We start from the raw sequence: 22,355 nt of genomic DNA, 5'->3' as shown, positions 1-22,355 counted from the left end.
AGGGAGAAGCTCCATCTTTCCCTACACTAGAAGTGCTTACTGCTCTATGTGTTCTTTAACCCTATAAGAACCAATGAAAGCCATGCACACTTCCCTCCATATTGGACATCCCTACATACTCACAGCAGTCTGCAAAACGTATCCAAGGGCCCGCTGAGATACTGAAGATGACCCATTGATTTAATACATATTTGCAAGACTCTGATTGAGAACCTCTGGACAGGCGCTTATCTAAAGGTTACAGTGTGTGACTAGCATGACACAGTTTAGAATTCATGTAACAGGAATATGCTATAGGGAGAGAAAGCACTGAAGACCTCAGTTGACATTGTGGAAGTGGAGTAAGAAATTTCTGTGAAGCCAAGTAAATAGGATTTTGGAGAGTGAAGGAGGAGAAATCATCCTTAACTTCAATATTATTATCCTGTGTAGATTCATACTTTGTATATTTTTTACTTAAGAGAAAAAATAGTAATAATATTGGCTAGGGGAAACACTTGAGAAGAAAGAAATAAGTCCAGGAGCCCTATAATGTAATTTTCCTCTATTTATTTCCCACATAAAATTAAAGCTGTTTTAGTTCTCATTGCACTTATCATCTTGAACTCATTTGCCACATTATTTTATTTAAATATTCCTTAACCTATAGAGAGTGGACTTAACTGCTAAAAAGTACATAATACATGTTCCCAAGGAACTGCTTCAATTACCACAGCACAAGGTTTTTTGTTTTTTTTTTTCCCCCTTAATAATACAGTATTATTACTAGAAGTATCATCAAGTCATGCAATGGTCAAAATATTCTTACTTCTATTGTTAGGGTGTTAGAAAGGACTCTGAACTACTTGATGTCTAGATGCAGATAAAAAAAAGCAGCTGTTCACTTCACATAAAGTAGCCGCTACTGCTTAAAGGTAAGGGTAAACCTCGTTCACTGTGGATGAAGGTTACTAAAGAGAAGGACTGACATATAAAATAGGTTCAAATATATATGGAGATATAGACTTAAAAAATTAAGACCTCTCCTTCAATTAATATTCCAAGAAAAGAAAATTCATATTCCCATCCAAACACAGAAGCTTTTCTGTAGTGGTATTCCAGTGAAAGCCATTTACATTTGAATAGAAAAATTTAACTTGAGATCTGCCCTTATGAAAAGTGGTGAGAATTCAAATAGTTCTCCAACCCTATTTGTCATATCACTTCCTGAAAGGATACTCAATCTCTTAATTTTTTTCTATTATTTTGTGCTTTATGGAAAAATATTTAGGAAGATTATAGAAAGAAAATTTTTAGGAAGTAGCATCTTTAGTTTTCCTAAAATACATGTCAAATCCAGCATTATTTATTTTACATAATAAAAAGATCACAACTTTTACTCTGTTAAAACTATATTAAAACAAAAGAGAAGCAACCCACTAAATAATAATTGATTCATTTCATTTGGAGGTCTTCTATGTTTAATATGTTTGCGGACTTTTTAAACACTGAGGATTCACTTTTTTTTTTTTTTTTTTTTTGAGACAGGATCTTACTCTACTGCCCAGGCTGGAGTGCAGTGGTACAATCACAGCTCACTGCAGCCTCAGCCATCCAGGCTCAAGTGATCCTCCCACCTCAGCTAACAGAGTAGCTGAGACTACAGGGGTGTGCCACTATGCCAGGCTAATTTTTGTATTTATTTATTTTTTGGTAGTGACAGGGTCTAACTGTGTTGTCCAGGCTGGTCATGAACTCCTGGGCTCAAGCGATCTGCCCACCTTAGCCTCCCAAAATGCTGGGATTACAGGCATGAGCCACCATGCCAGGCGAGAATTTGCTTTTAAATGAAAAAGACACAATACCTGCCTTCAGAAAGTTCCCTGTCAAATTTTGGAAATAAATAATTAAAGTTTCTAGGGATTATAAGTCACATATTCATGAAAAGACACACAGAGGGTTCCAAAGGAGCACCAACCAACCAGAGGGGAAAATATGGGGGCAACAGAGGCAAGAGGTGATGTGAGAGAGAAAGCCTGAGCTGGAGCACAGAGCCAGGTCAGTAGCTAGGACAGTGTCCTGAATCTGAAGGTGGGAATAACTCTGTCAGTTGTGAGACATGAATTTGGAAGGCTGCTGGGAGAGAAAAGCAGAGATTAATTGGTGCAATTACCTACTTAAGATATTTTGGACTGGGCGCGGTGGCTCATGCCTGTAATCCCAGAACTTTGGGAGGCCGAGGTGGGTGGATCACCTGAGGTCAGGAGTTGGAGATCAGCCTGGCCAACATGGTGAAACTCTGTCTCTACTGAAAATACAAAAATTAGGCAGGCAGTGGCAGACGCCTGTAATCCCAGGTTTTCAGGAGGCTGAATGAGGAGAGTCACTTGAACCTGGGTGGCAGAGGTTGTTGTGAGCTGAGACTGCACCACGTCACTCCAGCCTGGGCAACAGAGCGAGACTCCGTCTCAAAAAAAAAAAAAAAAAGAAAAAGAAAAAAAGGAAAAAAAAAGATATTTTGAAGTCTAGAGATGAATTCCAGAAATAAGGTATACAGAAAGTGAAATTGCAGGACTTTGTGATTGACTAGAAGTGAGGGAGGAGGGAGAGGGAAAGGAAAGGGAAGAGTTGAAGATGATGGAAACAATAGATTACAGGAAGAGGCTCAAATTTAGGGGGAAGAAGATCAGATCACAATCAACACAGCTTCATTCCACATGTTCTAAAAGTTAAATATCTCCTCTACCTGAAAGATCCTTCATATTTTACTTCTCTGGACCTCTCAATGTTTCATTGATATTTATTTCCCTGGACAAATAGTTTAACCCCTTTACAGATCCAAAACTTCACAGTAGGCAAATATTGTAACCCCTTCAAAATGTATGTTATGAATAGCCTTTGTAGGTAACATTGCCGCAGTTTGGTAACTTAGGACAAGGTCCATTTTCCTGTCTCTTGCTAAATGTCATAAGACTTCATCTTTTCTATCTATATGTCCCAAGGTACCTTGGTCATCACAAAGCAATTAAGTTTTGGAGTGGAGGAGTGTCTTAGTGTTATGCTAACGTATTAAATATAAAAAAAAGTCTATGAGTCTTAAAAAATCAGCTATATTGAGGTATAATTCGCTTACAATCATATGCACTCATTTTAAATGTACATTTCTTGAGTTTTAATGCATTAATAAACCCATATAACTACCACCACAATTGAGAAATCCTATATCTTCATTATTTTCCCTTGTGCCTTTTTCTAATTAATCTCTTCTGCTTCTCCTCCACCTCCACCTCCACTCCAACCCCGTGGGGTAGCCATGAAGGTACACCTCTTGGATCTTTACTCTCCAATTAGCTGCCAGGAGTGCTGTTGGCCTCCTGCTGCAGCAGCAATGGGATCCACCACAGCACAGGAACGCAGACACTGGCCTCCAGCCAATGACTGGTACTAGCAAGGAAACTACAGCCCAGACATGTCTGTCCAATGCTTGACTCCTCAACAAGTAACTTCTGTTGGAAGCCAAGACTTCCTTGCAGCTGCACTGTAATCTGAGGCTATTCCTATCCAATTCTCCTTTCTTCTGCTTCCCTTTGAAGTGATACCACAAGTACATCGTCGTTTTTTTCCTTGCCTGGTTGTGCTCCTGTTCTCTTTCTACCTTTCACAGGTATTACCTGCAATAAATTTCTTGTGGATGGTTGTAATTTTAACACCATCTTGGAATCAGCTTCCTAAATGACTGAACTGATGCCTCTACCTCCAGCAAGCATGGATCTTGTTGTCCCTGTGGATGACATTTGTTTTTTCTAGAATTACAGTATGTACTGATTTGTGCCTGGCATCAATCAGCATGACAGTTTTGAGATTCATCCATGCTGTTGAGGTTATCGGTAGTCCATTCCATTTTTGTTGCTAAGTAGTATTCTGCTGTATGAATACAGCACTATTACTGATCGATTATTGTGTTGTTGGCAGTTGGAGCTATTAAGAGTAAAGCTATTATGAATAATTCTGTACAAGTCATTGCGTGGACATATGCTTTCATTAATCTTAGGCAAATACCTAGAGGTAGAATTTACAGATGAAGAAACAGAAGTACAGCATGTAAGTAACTTTGCACAAGTAGGCAGCACAGGTTTTCTGACTTTAAATCTATGTTCTTAACTCCTATGCTGTATTGTTCTTCATGGGAAGAAAAGCTATTTTTCTGGACCTATTTAAAGTTTCCATAATGTTTAATCAAAATACTCAATATTTAGGTTAAAAACAGCAAAATCTGGTATACAAGGTGTACCAACCTCAAGCAAACATGCCAGGTGTTTGGAAAAGTAGAAGAATAATGAACCTTACTACATGCAAACTGTGCAATAGTTACATGTAGTATGCATCCCAAGAAAAGGGTTCCTGGAAACCACAGTGCTATGAAAAGATAATCATAGAAAACAAGGATAAATTTGAATACTACATATTCATTTTAAGAAAAAATTTTAAAGCAAGTTGACGGCATATAAACATCCTTGAAATTCTTCAAGTGAATACAAATTAGTTGAGTTAAGCATTCAGATAATTTGGGTCCTTCTCAGGTGACCTAGCAAGTTAATCAAAAGATAAAACCTGTAATCAGGCTGCCCTCTCCCATACCACTGTTAAACTACATAGGTAGACATAATAATCAACTTGAATAATGCACCATCAAAAAACATTAAATATTCTATCAGATCACATTGCTTAGAGTACACATTAACTACTCATATGCTTTTCTATATAGAGCAGTGTTGTCAAGTCATTTGGCTTCCCTGGGCCACATTTGAAGAAGAATTAATTGTCTTGAGCCACACGTAAAATACACTAACACTCACGATAGCTGATGAGCAAAAAACGAAAACAAAACAAACAAACAAAAAATTGCATCATGTTTTAAGAAACTTCACACATTCATGTTGGATCTCATTCAAAACTATCCTGGGCTGCTTGTGGCCCATGGGCCATGGGTTAGACAAACTTGATCTAAAGCAATACTGTCCATTATAATTATTCTGTGAGCCAAATATGTAATTTTAAATTTTCTAGCCAGCACATTTAACAAATTTTTAAAAACTGGGTGAATTTTATATTTTATTTAATACAACTTATTCAAAATGTTATAGTTTCTACATGTAATCTATACAAAAATTACTGAGAAATTTTATGAGTTTTTTCATAATAGGTCTTTGAAATCTGTTGTGTATTTTACCCCTATGTCTCAACTCAGGCTAGCTACTTTTGAAATGCTTGATAGCAACATGTGTCTAGTCGCTATTGTATTGTACAGAGCAGGTGCAGAGATCAACAGGAAACATTTTTTGAGTACCCATATAAGAAATTGTACTAGATACCAGGGAAACCAAAAAGAAAAAAAGTCATCTGTAAGAACTTTAGCAGGAGCAACATAGTGAACAGATTCCAGCAGAGATTATGGCAGAGATTACTGTGATCTTGGGCAAAAGTGTGTGTCTTAGAAATGTAAGATTGAAGAAGGAATTTTGTTTTATATATGACAAACATACATAAAGGGAGGAAAAGCCTGCTATGTTCTGTTGACAATGGATCAACCAGCATTAGAGAATTCATATGATAGATACTGAATTTCCTGGATGCTCAATGGTTAGCTAAGTCTTAAGTTTATGAATGAACAAACGACACAAGATACAATATTAGAACGAGGATGGAGAAAAATACAAAAACTTTAAAATATCAAACGACAAATTCCAGCTTCTTATGAATGAAGAGCCAGTTAAATATGTTTGGATGAAAAATAATGTGTGAAGTAATATATGTGGCAGTTAAAGTTAACTGGGAGAGAAAGCTAAACTACTGCTGTACGGGCTCAGAGTCTATCGCACTAATCTAGGCATGAGCTGATGAGTGTCCTATCCAAACCTTCCTAATGGAAGAGATGGGGGAGAGAATGAAAGAGAGATTGGAAAAGACAAGGATCCTAAAATCATCTTACGGCTAAATATGAGAGGGAGGGAACTATGAGGCATCAGTGGTTTATATGGTTTATATTGTAGGTCATGGGAAGTCATAAGAAAAATTCTGGTGCCAGTGGTGGTAACTGATACGAAGGGACTCCTTGCTTGAAGGAAAAATTAAGTTAAACTGAGACCTGTTGAAATCAAAGTAATAGTGTGATATCCAAGTAAAAATGTGTAGCATGCAAAGAGAAATATGAGATTGTGTAGCAGGCAAGAGATCTGGCTAGAAATGTAGGCAAAGGGATAAATAGTCATAAGACTATAAGGCATTGCTGAGGGAAGAGGAAAAGCTTGGAGAATGAGTCAGAAATCCACACAATAGATTAAAGATTTAAGTTGTGAGAAACAGTTTTTATGGAGAGTGCTCTGGGGAATAAATTAGAGATTAGTAAAAGAATCAAAAGTCAACCAGGTAGAAAGGGCATGCGTCCTGGTGTGTGCAAACATGTATAGCTGCATAAATGTCAAGTTTACTATCTTACGTGGCTATATCACTATGCAAACTATAGCCTTTCACAGTACATACGTAAAAGCATTAGAGGATTGTCTGTGTAGTCCCAAAATCCTTTGTGAATACATCACGTCGTCCTATTACATTCTAGCCCATGTTTTACATAACCAGACTGACTGTAATATGAGTATTGTGTGTGCCCTTTACTAATAAATCCTTGTATAAACCTCACAAGGATTTCTCTAAAGACAAACCTGGCTTGCTAAATATTACTCACTCCAGGCTGAATTTTAATATATTCTATAAAACACTACCAGATATATTCCTGAGACTTTTGTATTTTAAGTACTTTCTTTTCCTCTCTGGTATTTTCATTGATTACTTTTGTGGGGCGTACTGGTTTCTTCCTTCTTCCCCTTCAGAAACTCCACCCCACTCCTTCACTGTGCCTGGGGAAGTTGAATTTTATTGAGTACATCAGGGTTTTTCAACCTGGGCACTAATGACATTTTTAAACTGGATACTTTGTTGTGGAAGGATGTCCAGTGCATTGCAGATGTTTAGAAAAATCCCTCAATGAATCATAATCGCACTCCCCTCCTCTCCCTTCCTCCCCAGAGTTGTGATAACCACTAATGTTCCCTGGGAGCAAAATTGCCCCTGGATTAGAACCACTGCTCCATCGATGCACTCCTTTGCCTTTTGTCTATGCTGTGAGTTTGGCCAGTGGGACGCCACAAAGAGGAAACAGGGAGGGAGGAAAGTAAGGTGAGGTGATCCATTTTCCAGATATTGACTATTCACTCCCTCCTAGGCCAGTGCAGGCAGGTGGTATCACTCCAAAGATCACACAGCTCAGGTCAGGCAGCCATCTTCACATAGGACTTGCTTGCTCATCTCTCCTTCCTTTCTCCCTCTTTTTCTGAAAATGGGAATCTCCCTGTTCATTCAGTTCATTTGGCCTAGTGGTTGTAATGGTGCTCACTGTTACCATCCTAAAGTACTGCACTATTCCTTGTGTTTTCCCTAACCCAGTCTAAACCTTCATAATTAGTCCCTTTGTAAAATCTCCTCCGACTGCCTAATTCGTGTGCACTGTTTGTTTTCGGCAGGAGTTATAACTGATACAAGGTAAGTACATATCAAAATATTTACAGAAAAGCAAAATTCCAAATATTGAGATGTTTTCTCTGTATTAGCCCCAATCATTAGAATGTTTTGTGCATACAACCTTATAATAATCACTGACACCTATATTATTTTCATACTTTGATTTGCTCAATGAATGCTAGCTATAAAAAACAAAGACCATTTAAAACACTTCCTTGCCTTTATTATTCTCAGGTGAAATGGAGGTATGAATTTATAATAGTGACAAGTCAGTGGAATTGTAAAATAACATTATACTCAAGAAAGAAGAATAGAGATTGTAAAGAAATGAGATTGAGTCCATAAGTAATGTAAAACTGTCTCAGTATTTCATTGCTATACCTTATAAGTAAGCAGTGAAGTAGAAATAGATGTGTACTTATTAACTTAGTCCTGCAGTCACTCATTGAGTCAATCAATTCCTGAGGCCAATTGTTTTTGAAGGCATTGATTGGGCTAGATACTGTGGATGTTACAAAGGTGAGTAAAATGTCTTAATCTGAGGAAGAATTTGCAATCACATAGGATGTAAAAGCAAGGAAGAGTGTAGGTGAAAGTGAAATTTGAATGTGAAATCCCCAAGGTCACAAAGCACGTCTCCTCACTGCTAGCGAAGGACTACATAATAGGCTCACAAAAAATATTTGTTTAAAATGTAATTAAATGAAATTTGAAGAAAGCAGAAAATGCCTCACAATGCTGTGTGGAAGTTATTAGAATAACACCCCCTTCCCAGTTTCTAATTGCATTCCTGGCATAGCTTATGTACATTAATCTATAATTAAATGAAACATTAACTGCTTTATTAATGGTTACTTTAAAAGGAGTGCATTCATTAAAGATTATTTTGAAATACAAATAACTTCCCCATAAATCTTAAATTCACATATTTGGATACTGAGTTTTACCCAAGTGGCACAGAACCATAATTTGTAGGACAGGTGAAGTAAAGTTCCTACTATTCTGGTACTGTATCTAGACTGAGCTTCACATATTTTTAATAGCTTTTTTTTTTTTTTTTTTGAGACAGAGCCTTGCTCTGTCACCCAGGCTGGAGTGCGTGATCTCACCCTGCAAACTCCACCTTCTGAGTTCAGGCAATTCTCATGCCTCAGCCTCCCGAGTAGCTGTCATTACAAGCATGAGCAACCATGTTCAGCTTTTCTTTCTTTCTTTCTTTCTTTCTTTCTTTCTTTCTTTCTTTCTTTCTTTCTTTCTTTCTTTCTTTCTTTCTTTCTTTCTTTCTTTCTTTCTTTCTTTCTTTCTTTCTTTCTTTCTTTCTTTCTTTCTTTCTTTCTTTCTTTCTTTCTTTCTTTCTTTCTTTCTTTCTTTCTTTCTTTCTTTCTCTTTCCTTTCTTTTCTTTTCTTTTCTTTTTCTTTTTTTTTTTTTATTTTTAGTAGAGACAAGATTTCACCATGTTGGGCAGGCTGGTCTCGAACTCCTGGCCTCAAGTAATCTGAGGGCCTTGACTTCCCATAGTGTTGGGGTTACAGGTGTAAGCCACTGCACCTGGTCAATAGCTTGTATTTTTGAAAGAAGTTTTAGGTTTATGGAATAATTGTATGGAGAGTACAGTGCATTCCCATATACTCCATTACCCCTTCCCCAATTCCCCTATTATTATCATTTTGCATTAGTGTGGTACATTATTAAGATTGATGAAGTAACATTGATACCTTATTATAGCTAAAGTCCATAGTTTATATTAGAATTCACTCTGTATTGTATAATTCTGAGTTTTAACAAAGGTATAATGGCATGATCCACTATGACAGTATCACAGAGAATAGATTCACTGCCCTAAACATGCCATGTGCTTCATCCATTCATCTCCCTGCCCTTTCTCAGAGCCCCTGGCAACCACTGATCTTTTTACTGTCTCCACAATTTTGTCTCTTTCAGAATGTCATATAGTTGGAATCATACAGTATGCAACCTTTCAAACTGGCTTATGTACCTAAGTTTTCTCCATGTGTTTTTGTGCCTTGACAGCTCATTTCTTTTTATCACTGAAATATATTCCATGAGTATATGTGCCAGTTTGTTTACTTATTCATCTATTGAGGAACATCTTGGTTGCTTCAAAGTTTTGGCAATTATGAATAAAGCTGCTTTAAACATACATGTGCAGGTTTTGGAGTGGGCAAAGTTTACATTTCATTTGGGTGAATATCATGTAGCATGATTTTGGATCATATGGTGATATGGTTAGGTTTTGTGTCCCCACCCAAATCTCATTTTGAATTATAATCCCCATAATCCCCACATGACCAGGTGGAGGTAACTGGGTCATGAGGGCTATTTCCCCCATGATGTTCTTGTGATAGTGAGTGAGTTCTCACGAGAGCTGATGGTTTTGTAAGTGTTTGGTAGTTCTTCCTGCACTCATTCTCCTTCCTGTCACCTTGTGAAGTAGGCGCCTTGCTTCTCCTTCTTCTTCCACCATGATTATAAGTTTTCTGAGGCCTCCCCAGTCATGCTGAGCTGTGAGTCAATTAAATAAACCACTTTCCTTTATAAATTACCCAGTATCGGGAACTTCTTTATAGCACTGTGAAAATGGACTAATATATATGTTAAGTCTAGGTTTAGCTTTGTAAGAAACTGTCAAACTGTCTTCCAAAGTTACTGTACCATTTTGTATTGACAGAATCAGTGAATGAATGAAAGTTCTTGTTGCTCCACATCTCACCAGCATGCTGTGCTTTTGGTATTTTGGATTTTAGTCATTCTAATAAGTGTTTTGTGAACTTTATTGTTTGATAGCTGAGTTATGAACTGGCAAGTATCCAAGCAAAGAACAGAGAACTGGAGGTTTGCTTTTCTACTGAAGGAAATATGTTAAGATTATAGGAAAGTTTTATGCTAAATGTAAATAATTTTTTACAGTTAAACTAATAATAAGTGATTGAAAAAAGTTGACTTGTGACATACAAATGACATAAACCTTTCACTGTCCCTTCTTTCATGGGTGTTAATATTTCATTTGATAAAGATTTAAGTACTAATGACTATCAGTATCTGTTGATTGCTAGCAATTTTGAGTAGGACACTTTTTCTGATATGGATGAATATATAGACGAGAATCACGTTATACACCTGGGTTGTGTAATAGTCTTTATGAGCTGTAAGGCAACCACTGAGCTTGGAATCAGTGAATTACAATTTGTTTCTTCTGGGTCCTTCAGTAGCCCTGTGACTTTGGTTTATTTGACTTCTGTGAGCCTCAAAAATGCATTTGTAAAAGGGAATTAAATTTTTTTCTGCCCATCTTACTGTGAAACTGTTGTAATAATAATATTGACAATAGCAATAATGATATTAATAAAAAGCACTTTACTGTGTATTTGAAATTACACAAACAATTTGAAAATCATAGCACCATATAAAATGTAAGGTCACTTTAGTGTTGGAGTTTACAATTTGGCAGGGACGCTATACAACTAACCACGGCACAATTTGAGAGCAGCAAACTTCCTTTAGAGTATACGGAGAAACGAGGGGGACTATAAGTATTAAGCTCTTTTGTGCCAGGCTCTGGGACCACATTTATCCCATGTGATCTCCATCACACCTTACAGATGTAAATTTTCTTATCCTTATTTTATACGGATGATGTAACTGAAGAACGAAGCAAGTTGTTCATGGTGACATAGCTAATATGATAGTGTTTTCTATCACTATCATGTCATGGTGACATAGCTAATTTGATAGTATTTTCCTATTCCTCATAGAAAACTGGAGATGGCCACATTATATATCCTTAACTATAGGGACCATTTCTAGAAATCAAATTTCTAGAAATCAAGTCATACCACATACAGTATATTACCCCAAAGCTTATTGATAGTGCTAAAATATGGGATATCTTTGCATAGAGATCTTCTTGCATAGAGAATTCCTATTACTCAAGAATCAGTGTTAGACATTCACTCTGTGCTCGCAGTGTTCTTTTTTCTTCTGTCAAACAAACAAACAAAAAATAACCTTATTCTACTTGTGACCTTCAGTACCAAGTAAGACTGGATAGAGTATCAAGATAAATTTGTGACAGATTTCTTGTCCTTTCTGTCACATTATCATGGTTGCCCAGAAGTTATGAGGTTTGGAATGATTCCAGTCTGATAAGGAGAACAAGACATTGAACTAAGTGTCTGGAGTCTAAAATAGATCTAGGATAGCTATTACTTTAGCTTTTCTGAGATTTAATATGGGAATGAGGCATAAAAAAGAGTTGAAATAACTATTGCACAGAGATGCTGTGTTCCTTCTTCCTAAGGCCTAAGAATATTTCTCACTCATTCTTCTGTCCTAGAATTTATAATGGTATATGGCACTGTACAGAAATTCATTAAATGTTAGTGAAATACTACATGCAAAAGAAGGTAGTGATGTAAATAGAACCTAATATAATTTTTGTGGGCTCATTTATGTCCTGCGTTGTCCTATAAAATTACTTTTTAGATTGTTTTGCTGCTCGAATCATTACTGGTTGCTATCTAGGGATCACCTTCAAACCCCTTTCAAAATACAATGTTTAAAAAAAAATAAAAACAAGGGCCTGGCGCAATGGCTCACACCTGCAATCCCAGCCCTGTGGGAGGCCAAGGCAGGAGAAATGCTTGAGCCCAGGAGTTCAAGGCCAGCCTGGGCAACATAGAGAAGCGCTGTCTCTATAATAAATAAATAAATACTTTTAGAAAAACAAACGCTGTAAAAATGCATTTCTAGCTTAGGTCACATAAAGGATCTGAAACAGTATGTAAACAATGGCAAGTTTTTGTAAATATCCATTAACAGGTCTTGAAAAAATATTGACTCTACCTGCTTGTGTGAAATTTCCCTGAATGAAATCGGACAATGGTGTTCTCAGAAACAATGCATCTTAGAATAGTTAATATCAGCCAAATACACTATAACAATATCATACTAACTTCTCTCCCAATAAAATGCCTAGAAAACAATGTATCTCTAACAAGAACAATTCCAATGCTGTGTTAACCGGTGATTCCATTTAAAATATTTTCAAACTCATTCCCTAAGGTAACAAATATAATTATTAAAAGCCTAGTAAATCTTTTAATAATCCAGAAAGAAACATTTAGAAGACATTAAGAAAGACATATTCCAAATTCAGAGAGAAGCTCATAAAAGTTAACATAAAAAGCATGTTTAAAATCAATTTGTACAAGAAAAATATAGACATATAATCAAAGAAAAGGGAGAAGTACATAAAAAACACTAGATGAATGCAAATTTTCAAAGTCATATTTTACCAAATTTTAAAAATTAACTTTAAAAGAAGAATTAACCTTGGTGGCAGCAAAAGCCATGTCTGTGTGTCTGACTGATTTGGGTTCAGTTAAAATCTTGAATAGAGAACACTTAAGTGAAAATATAGGGCAAAAATAATTCCATACAAAATACAATGAATAAATTGAGCAAAATTTGGCATATAACCAAATTCCAACGTTTTAAGGAAGGTATTAATTTCAAGCTAATATCCAAATTTTTCTGGCAAGAGAAAGGTGAGCATGATCCCTATGATAGTGGTTGCCATTACTTCTACTTTTGTGAGGCAGAATGGATGGGATAGCTCTAGGGCTCTTCTGATTTTATTCTATCAATTATAAGAGGTCTGAGAACAGGCAATGAAAAACGCTATGACCCTCAAGCCATCTAGCTCAAACAATTTCACTGGCATCTAGATCTGATATATTTTGGATTAGGGAAGAGTAAATACATGCAAAATTTGCGCAGGAAGTGAAGCTAATGGCCCTTCCACATAATTTTGCTGTAGGATATCAATGGATTCCCTGGTGCAGAGGAAGGATTGTTAAGCTAAAATGGCTTCAACCAGATCAAACATTAAAGTGGGCAGAATTTTTCAGTAGATTTGACTAGATGCTTCATTTACTATAAAGATCTGCCACACCCAGAATACCACCTGAAATTACAGTTTTCTAGTTAAATCAGTATAGACTATGGATAAAAGAAGTTACGAAGCCCACCCTCTTAATCTTGATCAATATTCAGAGATGACTACTCCGCATCATGAAAACTAATTTGTTTTTCACATTTTTCTCTGCTCCTAATGAAATCTTTTGGCTGAAGTGTTCTGAAGGAATAAATAAAGAAGCCTGGTGCCTCTCAGAGTTCCACATGGCTGATGAGTCTAGACAGTGACAAATGACACTGTACTCCTCAGCGTGCAACCTTTCTCTCCCTCTCATCTTCTTGCAATGGAACACTGCTACATTCCTTGCAGAGGAAACGTACTGTACATTTCATAGCTGTCATCTTGGCCTAAAAGGCAGAGGGAGGGGGAAATTCTTCTTTTGGTCTGCCTAAGCATTTCACTTTATTTTTTATGTATCAATAACCATGAGAAAGTATTGAGTAAATTTGGATATAAAACACAGAACTTTGTTTTGGAAGACATTACCTTTCAAAGGAAATGCGTCGTGGAGAGTGAGGAGCAAAGGGTCAATGTTTTCAAGAGCGATCGGAAGCTCCCTGCCTTGATATTCCTAATCTTCTTTCTGGCATCTTATGCTCACCAACTGCCTAAGGGTGGACGCATGTGGTTCTGCCCATCTGTCCAATTGTCATTCTAAATTATGTGGTTTACTAAGAAAATACTTAACATTATATGAATAATGTATAATTTTAAAACAGTAGTTTTTAAATCTTCAAGATTTATCTCATGAGTGAAAGGGTTGCTTTGTTCTTAAGGAGAAAATTAATTTATTTCCCATGTATCCATGTACAACAAATAGAGTTGTTATAAACATATGAGAAAATGAGCTATCATGATAAGTATACAGCATAGAGTTAAGTTCATTAGAATACCTTCATATTCTATAATATACTAAATTACTAACATGCAGTGAAATCATATGGAATTCTGAAGTAGTGAATTGTTTCCTTACTGTTTAACATATTCTTGCAGTTTGTGTTTTTAAAATTAAAATCAGTAATTCTGGGCAGTTAGTTATTTTTGAAGACAATGTCATTTATCTTTGCTTTCAGAAGGAAACAGTCTACATTTAACCAATAATTCATTTTCTACGTGTTAACTGAGCAGTGAAAATATGGTTGGCATGTCTGAAGAACAGGGAAAAAGGCAGTGTAGTTAGAGTGTAGTTGGAGGGTGGTATACAAGGAGAAAAGGGATAGGAAATAAGAAGTTACTGAGGGCCAGATAATGTAGGGCCTTTAAATCACAGTAAAGATTTGCATTTCATTCTATGTATGATAAGAGGTCACTGGATGGTTGGGAGCAGGGGAGATGTGGTCTGGTTTCTCTCTTAAAATAATTATTCTGACTGCTCAAGAATGGACTACGTTCAGTGTCTAAATGGAAGCAGGTAGATCAGTTTAAAGTCTAGGGAAGGAGTCCAGGTGAGAAATGATGAAGGCTGGCTTAGGGTGGTAACAGCAGAGAAGGGAAACATGGTAAGACTGGGGATATATTTTGAATTATAGTTTAGGTAAAATTATTAGCTTAAGGGTTAGATATAAAAGGTATGAAAGGAAAAGAATCAAGGATATGTATGGCATATCTGCAAATGCTATAAGACCAAAGTGAAATTTCAAATAGTGAAATTACTGTGTTTTGGCAGTTAGGGATAACTTTTTGGAGTTCTGGAGGCTTGGGCTGGACTTTTTTGCATGGATAAAATTCAGAGAGAAGACATAAAAGCCTTCTTAGTGGGAAGAAAGTTAAAAATGTGTATTTTATTAGATAATTGGGAAGTATTTTGAAGATACTTGTCTACCTAGAATGAAGAGTTTTGTTAAGTATTTGAGAGATATATGGCTGAAAAGAAAGGCCAGATAAAACAAGGCCCTGAGTAACAAGAGTAGGTCTTGGGCCTTGATTCTATAGAAAGTGCAAAACCACTGCCTAACTTTGTATAACTAATCTGGCTAGAAATGTCCAGATTTCCAACACACTATATTAAAGGAAGTATTGCCAAAAACCATATTACGGATTCCAAAGATAGAGATCAATGTAGATGCATTTGTAAAATGAATGAACTATGAGAAGACTAAGCAGATTTCTTAAAAAACACTACCATATATTTCATTACACACACACACACACACACACACCATACCCTGAACATACCCTCCACTCCACATACACGCTTATATATACACGTTAGTGCTTTGCAGTTTGTTTTTATAAAGGCACCAATTAGTTTCTAATAAGAAAAAGAAATGTGTAAAGAAGAGAAGAAATTTCATTCTCTCCATGAAGAATAAACAAAAATATTTGTTAGATGTAATAAATACACATTTTTTTCTCAAATAGTTTCAGGATATTTATCACATGAAAAATGGGTACTTTGGGAAGATTTTCTCCTAAAGCCTTCATTTTTTATATACAGTGGGAATCCGAACAACCAATTTCTATTTACAGTTGCATTCTACTTCCAAAAACATACAACTATGACTCAATCCTTGTTACCTTTCAATAAACTGTTAAGTCCAAAAATATAACTTATTTTAAAATGTGAACCTAGGTATTTGGGATGATCAGCCATGCTAGTTACTATTAAGAATAGTAGTATTTACTAATAAGATGATATTCAGAGATTATAAGGGAAGCACTAATGAATAAAAATGACCCAAACTATATATAAGGTCTTTGTTCATACCCAAAATAAACCCCTGCACTGTGGATGGGGTTCTCTAACGACAGTGGAAGTAAACTGGCAGTTAAAAAGCGTATCAAAAACTGCACTTTTATTTTTTCCTGTGTATTGTCAGACAGGTTAACAAAAGTATTAAAAAGTTATTTGTAAGCTTAGAGATTTTGGAATACTGTGTGTGGATAAAGTACATTAAAAAGAGAAAGGCAAAGTTTTAAGGCTAAATGAAAATGAAAGCATGACAACTACTATGGTCAAAATTCATGTGATAAATCGTCATCACCAACGTGACAGTATTAAGTGGTGGGGCCTTGCAGCGGCAATAAAGTCATGGGGCAGAGCCCTGATTAGTGGAATTGGTAACATTATAAAAGGCCGTAAGGGAGTGAGATTGCCCTTTCTATCTCTTCACCATGTGAGAACACAGCATTTGACCCTCTGGAGGATACAGTAACAAGACACCGTCTTGGGAGTAGAGAACTGGCCCTCGCCAGACACTGAACCTGATGACAAATGCCTTGATCTTGGAGTTTCCAGCCTCCAGATCTACGAGAAATAAATTTCTGTTGTTTGTAAATTACCCACTCTCATGTATTGTGTTATAGCAGCACAAACAGATTAAGACAACAGCTTTCTCAGAGCCCAAAAGATTTATAACAGTAAGAATTTGCAAAGTCAAACAAGGAGTAAGGCCTCAAATGATCAGCTGTACTTGCTGAAAATGAAAGAGCAACTAAATCATTCAATTCACTTGGGCAATACAGCCCATTATTCGTCTAAAATTTTTGTTAATAATTTTCTGATTTACTGTCTAATAATACTAGATACCATACACCAATTACTCCTACAAATTTTTTTGTTAATAATTCTCTGTTTTGCTATTTAGTAATACTGGATACCAATACTGGATATCCAAAATGGTTTGATAGTTGGGAATAAAGGGGATAAAGGAAAGAAGTGTACTATAACCAGAATTTTTTGAAAAATAATGAGACTATAGGTACTATGATACTTCACTCAGAAAACCTTACTTCAAACTTAATGGAAAGAGAAAAAGATTGGGGAACAAGTCTTCAAGCATGGTCCATAATATTAATAGATAGATTCTGGCACATATTCATGATTGACAGCTAGATGTCAATGCCTAAAGCACAACAAATAGGTCTTAAATATCACTATATTTTTGATGATGCTTGGCATAGTATTTTTTTTTTTTGAGATGGAGTCTCGCTCTGTCACCCAGGCTGGAGTGTATTGGCATGATCTCAGCTCACTGCAACCTCTGCCTTCCAGGATCAAGCGATTCTCCTGGTTCAGTGTCCTGAGTAGCTGGGATTACAGGCATTTGCCACCACACCTGGCTAATTTTTGTATTTTTAGTAGAGACAGTGTTTTTCCATGTTGACCAGGCTGGTCTCAAACTCCTGACCTCAGGTGATCCACCTGCCTCGGCCTCCCAAAGTGCTGGGATTACGGGCATGAGCCACCGCGCCAGGCCGGTGTCATATTTTATACACAGCATGCATCAACAAAATGGATCAGATGGATGGGTGGACAAATGGGTAATTGAAAGAATAAATAGCAGAAATGATAACTCTAACTTTTAAGAGTCTATCAAGCTAAAATGACCTTCAAATTCGTTGAATGAATGCACGTGGGAACTGGGAACTTAAGAAGGAAAAGTAGCATAAATTACAATTGTGGCTAAAGCAGAAGAATACTTAGTTACATAAGTTTTAACCAGTGCAGAATATTATAATTACCATTTATGATGCTTTTTTTAATGAATCCAGTACATGCTTATTAAAGAGAATTGGATAAAATAAAAATAAGAAAGGAACACAATAATCCAGACTGTAATCTAGGACACAGAAATAGTTATTCAGTTGCTAAATTTCCTTAAGGACAATATAAGAGACAATTTTGTGCTTGTTGCCATGCTGAGGCAGTCTACTGACATTAAAGAGGTAAGGTCCAGGGCTTGTAAACATCCTACGGTGAATGAGAGCTCTCCACAGCAAAGAATTACCCAGCCCAAAATGCAAAATGGGCTTCACTGAGAAAAATTGAGTATGTGGTGCATTTACTCCAGGTCTTTATACATACATACACAGCATACAGGTTTTTAAAAACAAAAATGTTATACTGTACAAACTGCTTTGTAATTTGTTCTTTTCACATACTGCAACAATAGCATCCTTCCACACCATTAATAACTATTCTACAACATTTTAATGGCTGTTCAGCAAACCACTGTATTGATCAACCACAATGCATTTAATGAGGTCCCTATTGTCAAACTTTTAGCACTTTTTTTCAACTTTGTATTATAATTAATTCTGTGATAAATGTCTTCATATTTAAACTTATGATCATTTAAATTCTTAGACATGAAACTGTTTGGTCAGAGCATGCATAATTTCAATGCTTTTAATAGACTTCCAACATGTCCTCAAAAATGACCTTTATTAGTTTATTCTCTGACCATATTGTTGCTGATTGATGGACATCTCTAACATAAAGTTGCCGAAAATATGAAACATCAACTGAGGCACTGTGACCCTGGGAATTGGCTTGTCCCTTCCTAGCCCACGTCTTAGTAGAAGATGCAAGGGTTATTGTTGAATACATCTGCAGGTTAAAAACTATGTATCTATTCTAAATTCCAAGTGCCAGACCCTTTCATTATCTCTTCATTAGCAAAGTATAAAAAGAAAGAGGGAGAAGGGGTTTTCAAGGAAGGTAATAAGAAGGAAAGTATTAGTGGAACATTAGAATTTGTCTTCTCCGGTCCTTCCTCTCTGGAGGCAACTGGGGCCTCGTGAGACTTGGTGTTGTCTGAAAGCAGGAAGGACTTGGGTCTTACTCCCTGGTGGGATGCAGCCTGAGGAGCAAGGCCTGCAGTCAGAGTGTGAGCAAACACTCATGCAGACGCGGGGGCTGACATACCAAGTTGGAGAATGTATGCCCACTTCCCGTCACCCCCATACACCCTGGTTCCCGAGAGTTCAGGCAGTTGTGGTAGGGGTTCTTAAGTTTCCCATGGCTCAGATTAGGCCTTGGATGGAAGTGAAGGCAGTGGCAGGCTGGGTGAAATATTGTGGACAGAGTTGGTGAGTGACAGGAGAGCATGTTATCCCTTTTAGACCCCTGAAGTTATCAGAGAGGATCAGCCAGGCACTTTTAGACCGTATGGTATATCATATTGTAGATTCACCCCAAGACATTCGTGGCTGTGCAGTACAAATGCAGGATGAAAACCGGACTCTCTGAAGGGTAAGGATATTCCCATGCCTATCCTTCATCCTTTCCTCCTTTGCAGATAAACCATCCCACTTTCAAATGAACTTGGCAGGAGGGGGCTTTGAACTGTGCTTGGGGTTGTTTCTCCTCTGGAAATGCTTCCATTCTAAAAAGTTCTGGCACAGGAAATTAGCTCAAGGAAAAACTCTCTGCCCTCCTTCCCTTAATGGACCGTCCTGCCTTTGGATGCGAGTAAAAGGGGCTGAGATAATTCATCAGCCAATTTCACAGCTGCAATCTACTTAGACCTGTCCCCTTACAGGTCACCAAGGATCTTTGTCAGCATTTGGTACAAAGCGTTATGTGAATGAAGATGGTCATTTCTTTGGTGTTGTCCCAAGAAATGTAATAGAAAATGACTATAAAAGAATGGATTCTGATACAGGATGCCGAGTCCTGATAATCTCTCTAAATGTCTTCCATCTAGGACCTAAAATCAGCCATTATTAAGAAAAAGAGTAAAAGATTGCAGGGGCCAGTTCCAATTAACCTGTGGCACCCTAAATCTGTGTTCTACTAAACACCTAGAACTATTCTCCATGGGGTTGGTATCAAAGAGGCATTAGGAAAGATGGTAACTATTCCTCTTACATACAACATTAAGGACTCAGAGATTTGCTTCAGCTTAACAGATATACTTTTAAACTTTGTTCATTTCAATGTTTCCCAAAATTATTTGAGCAGAGAACCCATTCTAATTATACCATGTGCATAATACTCAATGGAACCACATGACTTTGGGGAAATCAGAGGAAAACTAATGGTGATTACATTTTATTTAGCTAAATAAAACGACATGTTCAGTGATGCTTTTCCCTCTTTGTGTTATACAATTTACTTACTTAATATCTTCAAAGAATATGGAAAAGATTTTCTATGATCATATATCAACACATTTCTTAGAGAAAATATAAGTTCTTAGCAACATATTATAACTGTATAATGCACTACACTATTTTTAAATCTTTTGTCTGCATTATTTTATTTCATTCACACTCCAACCCTGGGCAGTTGACTGGCCAGTTACAGATGAGTAGCTATGGTTTAGAAAGGTTAAATGATTTGCCAGGGGTCTGGCAATGCATAATTGAATACATTGTCTTAAGATTCAAGCTATTATACACTGAAAGCATTTTGAACTCATTTAATTCAACATTTTTATTTCACAGATAAGAAAACTCATGCTCAGAGAGGGAAGATGATATCATCCAGTAGAGTGAGAGAGACAAGACCAACTCTCTGTTCCCTGAATTCGAGCCCATGTCCTCCACACCAAGCCATGTTTTCCCTGTATATGACCAAACAAAACGGTGCAGTTAAACCAGAAGCCCGCATGCACAGGAGGGCCAGCTGGCCATCATGTGGGATCAAACAGCAGATATAGACCATCTCTAGTAGAACACTTGTGAATTGCCTTTGTTTCAAACTCATAAATGTTAGTATATCTTTGTAGGACTACCGTGAAAGATGAATTGCCACTATAAGCAGTCATTAGTATGTAGTGGAGATTATCTTTTAAAGGTGCCTACTTTAGACGTGTCATAATATTAGAAATTAAGGATGAAGCATTTCTATCTATCTATGCTTTGTAGGACAATTACATTAATCCCAAAGCTATGTGACATAATTAGGAAGCACATGCCTCTTCCCATTTCCCTTAGCAATAACAAATAATACATACTCAATCCACTGAGCAAAAATTGGAGCCTCAAGGCAAAGCTGTATGTACAACCTCAGAAAATCTGTGTGGCATGAATACTGTAACATACACTGAAAGGGCTATTTTCAATTTTTCGATTTCGAGGATTCCCAATAACCAAATAGAAAAAAAGTATGTACACATGTGAATTGGAGACGACTTAATATTAAGGATTATCAGACTTATGTCACTCCATTGTAAGCATAGACGGTTAAAATCTATTTGATTTCATTAAATTAAAAGTGTACATTATTCATCACAATCCACAATGTAACTGAATTCATTCCTATGAACTGAATTCCAATTAGATTCATCATATTGTTGTTGTGAACACAAGAGAAAAGTAGGACAGTCCCACATCTAAGCAGGAAGATAAAATATATATTCATTCTTTCTTTCCATTTTTTCATTTACTTGTTAAATAAATAATCTATTTATTCAACAAACATAGTTTCTGGCTCAGTATTCTTTGCATTAGTATTCACTATGGCATTAATAAGAATTAAATGCTACTTTGGAATTTTCACAAGTAACTGCTTAGTGATTCCAGAATCACCTGGTAGAGGGGGATATTTAAATTGCAATTTAAAAATCCAAATGTTGGAAAAAGTTTTAATACAGTTTCTTATAAAAAGTACTTCATATATGAGTTGACAAATTGTTCATTTTCTCCTTGTAGAAGAACAATCAAATTGATGAGATGTATCATCTAACTCTTGTATGCATAATTATATATTTGCATGAAAAACACAATTGGCATCTCATTTACCGTATTTCTGTAGCCTTGAATATCAAGTAAATATATTTTGTCCTAATTTTTAAATACTTTGAATAGTTTGAGAACCATAAGACCTCTTTTGACAATTTCCTCTTGATAAAGCAAATAGCATTATTAATGTCTCCCTGAAACTTAAAAACTAACAGCCTATGCGTGAAGGGGCAGAAAAGTCAAATTATTTCTTACTTTTTAGGAACAAACTGGTTGTTTATCATTGTAGTTGGAGACAAGACATACTGAATAATATATAAACACATCTTATCCTATTTATGCTTGTCACCTAAAAATATAAATGCTATTTTTCCAAGTTTATTATCAAAT

At 36.4% G+C, this 22,355-nt stretch overlaps 1 protein-coding gene across 8 annotated transcripts in view; it reads right to left on the bottom strand.

Annotated features, from left to right (window-relative positions):
* The window catches only part of LOC105479623 (synuclein alpha), a 112,687-nt gene that overhangs the window by 68,247 nt on the left and 22,085 nt on the right, over positions 1 to 22,355 (bottom strand). Inside the window, exon 5 of one of the 8 annotated variants that reach the window (XM_071093311.1) lies at positions 17,454 to 20,845. The exons of the other annotated variants lie outside the window; for them this stretch is intronic. Within the exon in view, the coding sequence (XP_070949412.1) occupies positions 20,762 to 20,845 (84 nt within the window). The 3' untranslated portion in view covers positions 17,454 to 20,761. Of the gene's footprint in view, positions 1 to 17,453; positions 20,846 to 22,355 lie in introns of those variants that run through there. 8 annotated transcript variants of the gene reach the window in all.

This window comes from Macaca nemestrina, chromosome 3 (assembly GCF_043159975.1).
Source record: "Macaca nemestrina isolate mMacNem1 chromosome 3, mMacNem.hap1, whole genome shotgun sequence".
NCBI classification, from domain to species: Eukaryota; Metazoa; Chordata; class Mammalia; order Primates; family Cercopithecidae; genus Macaca; species Macaca nemestrina.
Note: the sequence above shows the minus strand (reverse complement) of the source record. Positions and strands in the feature narration are given on the sequence as shown.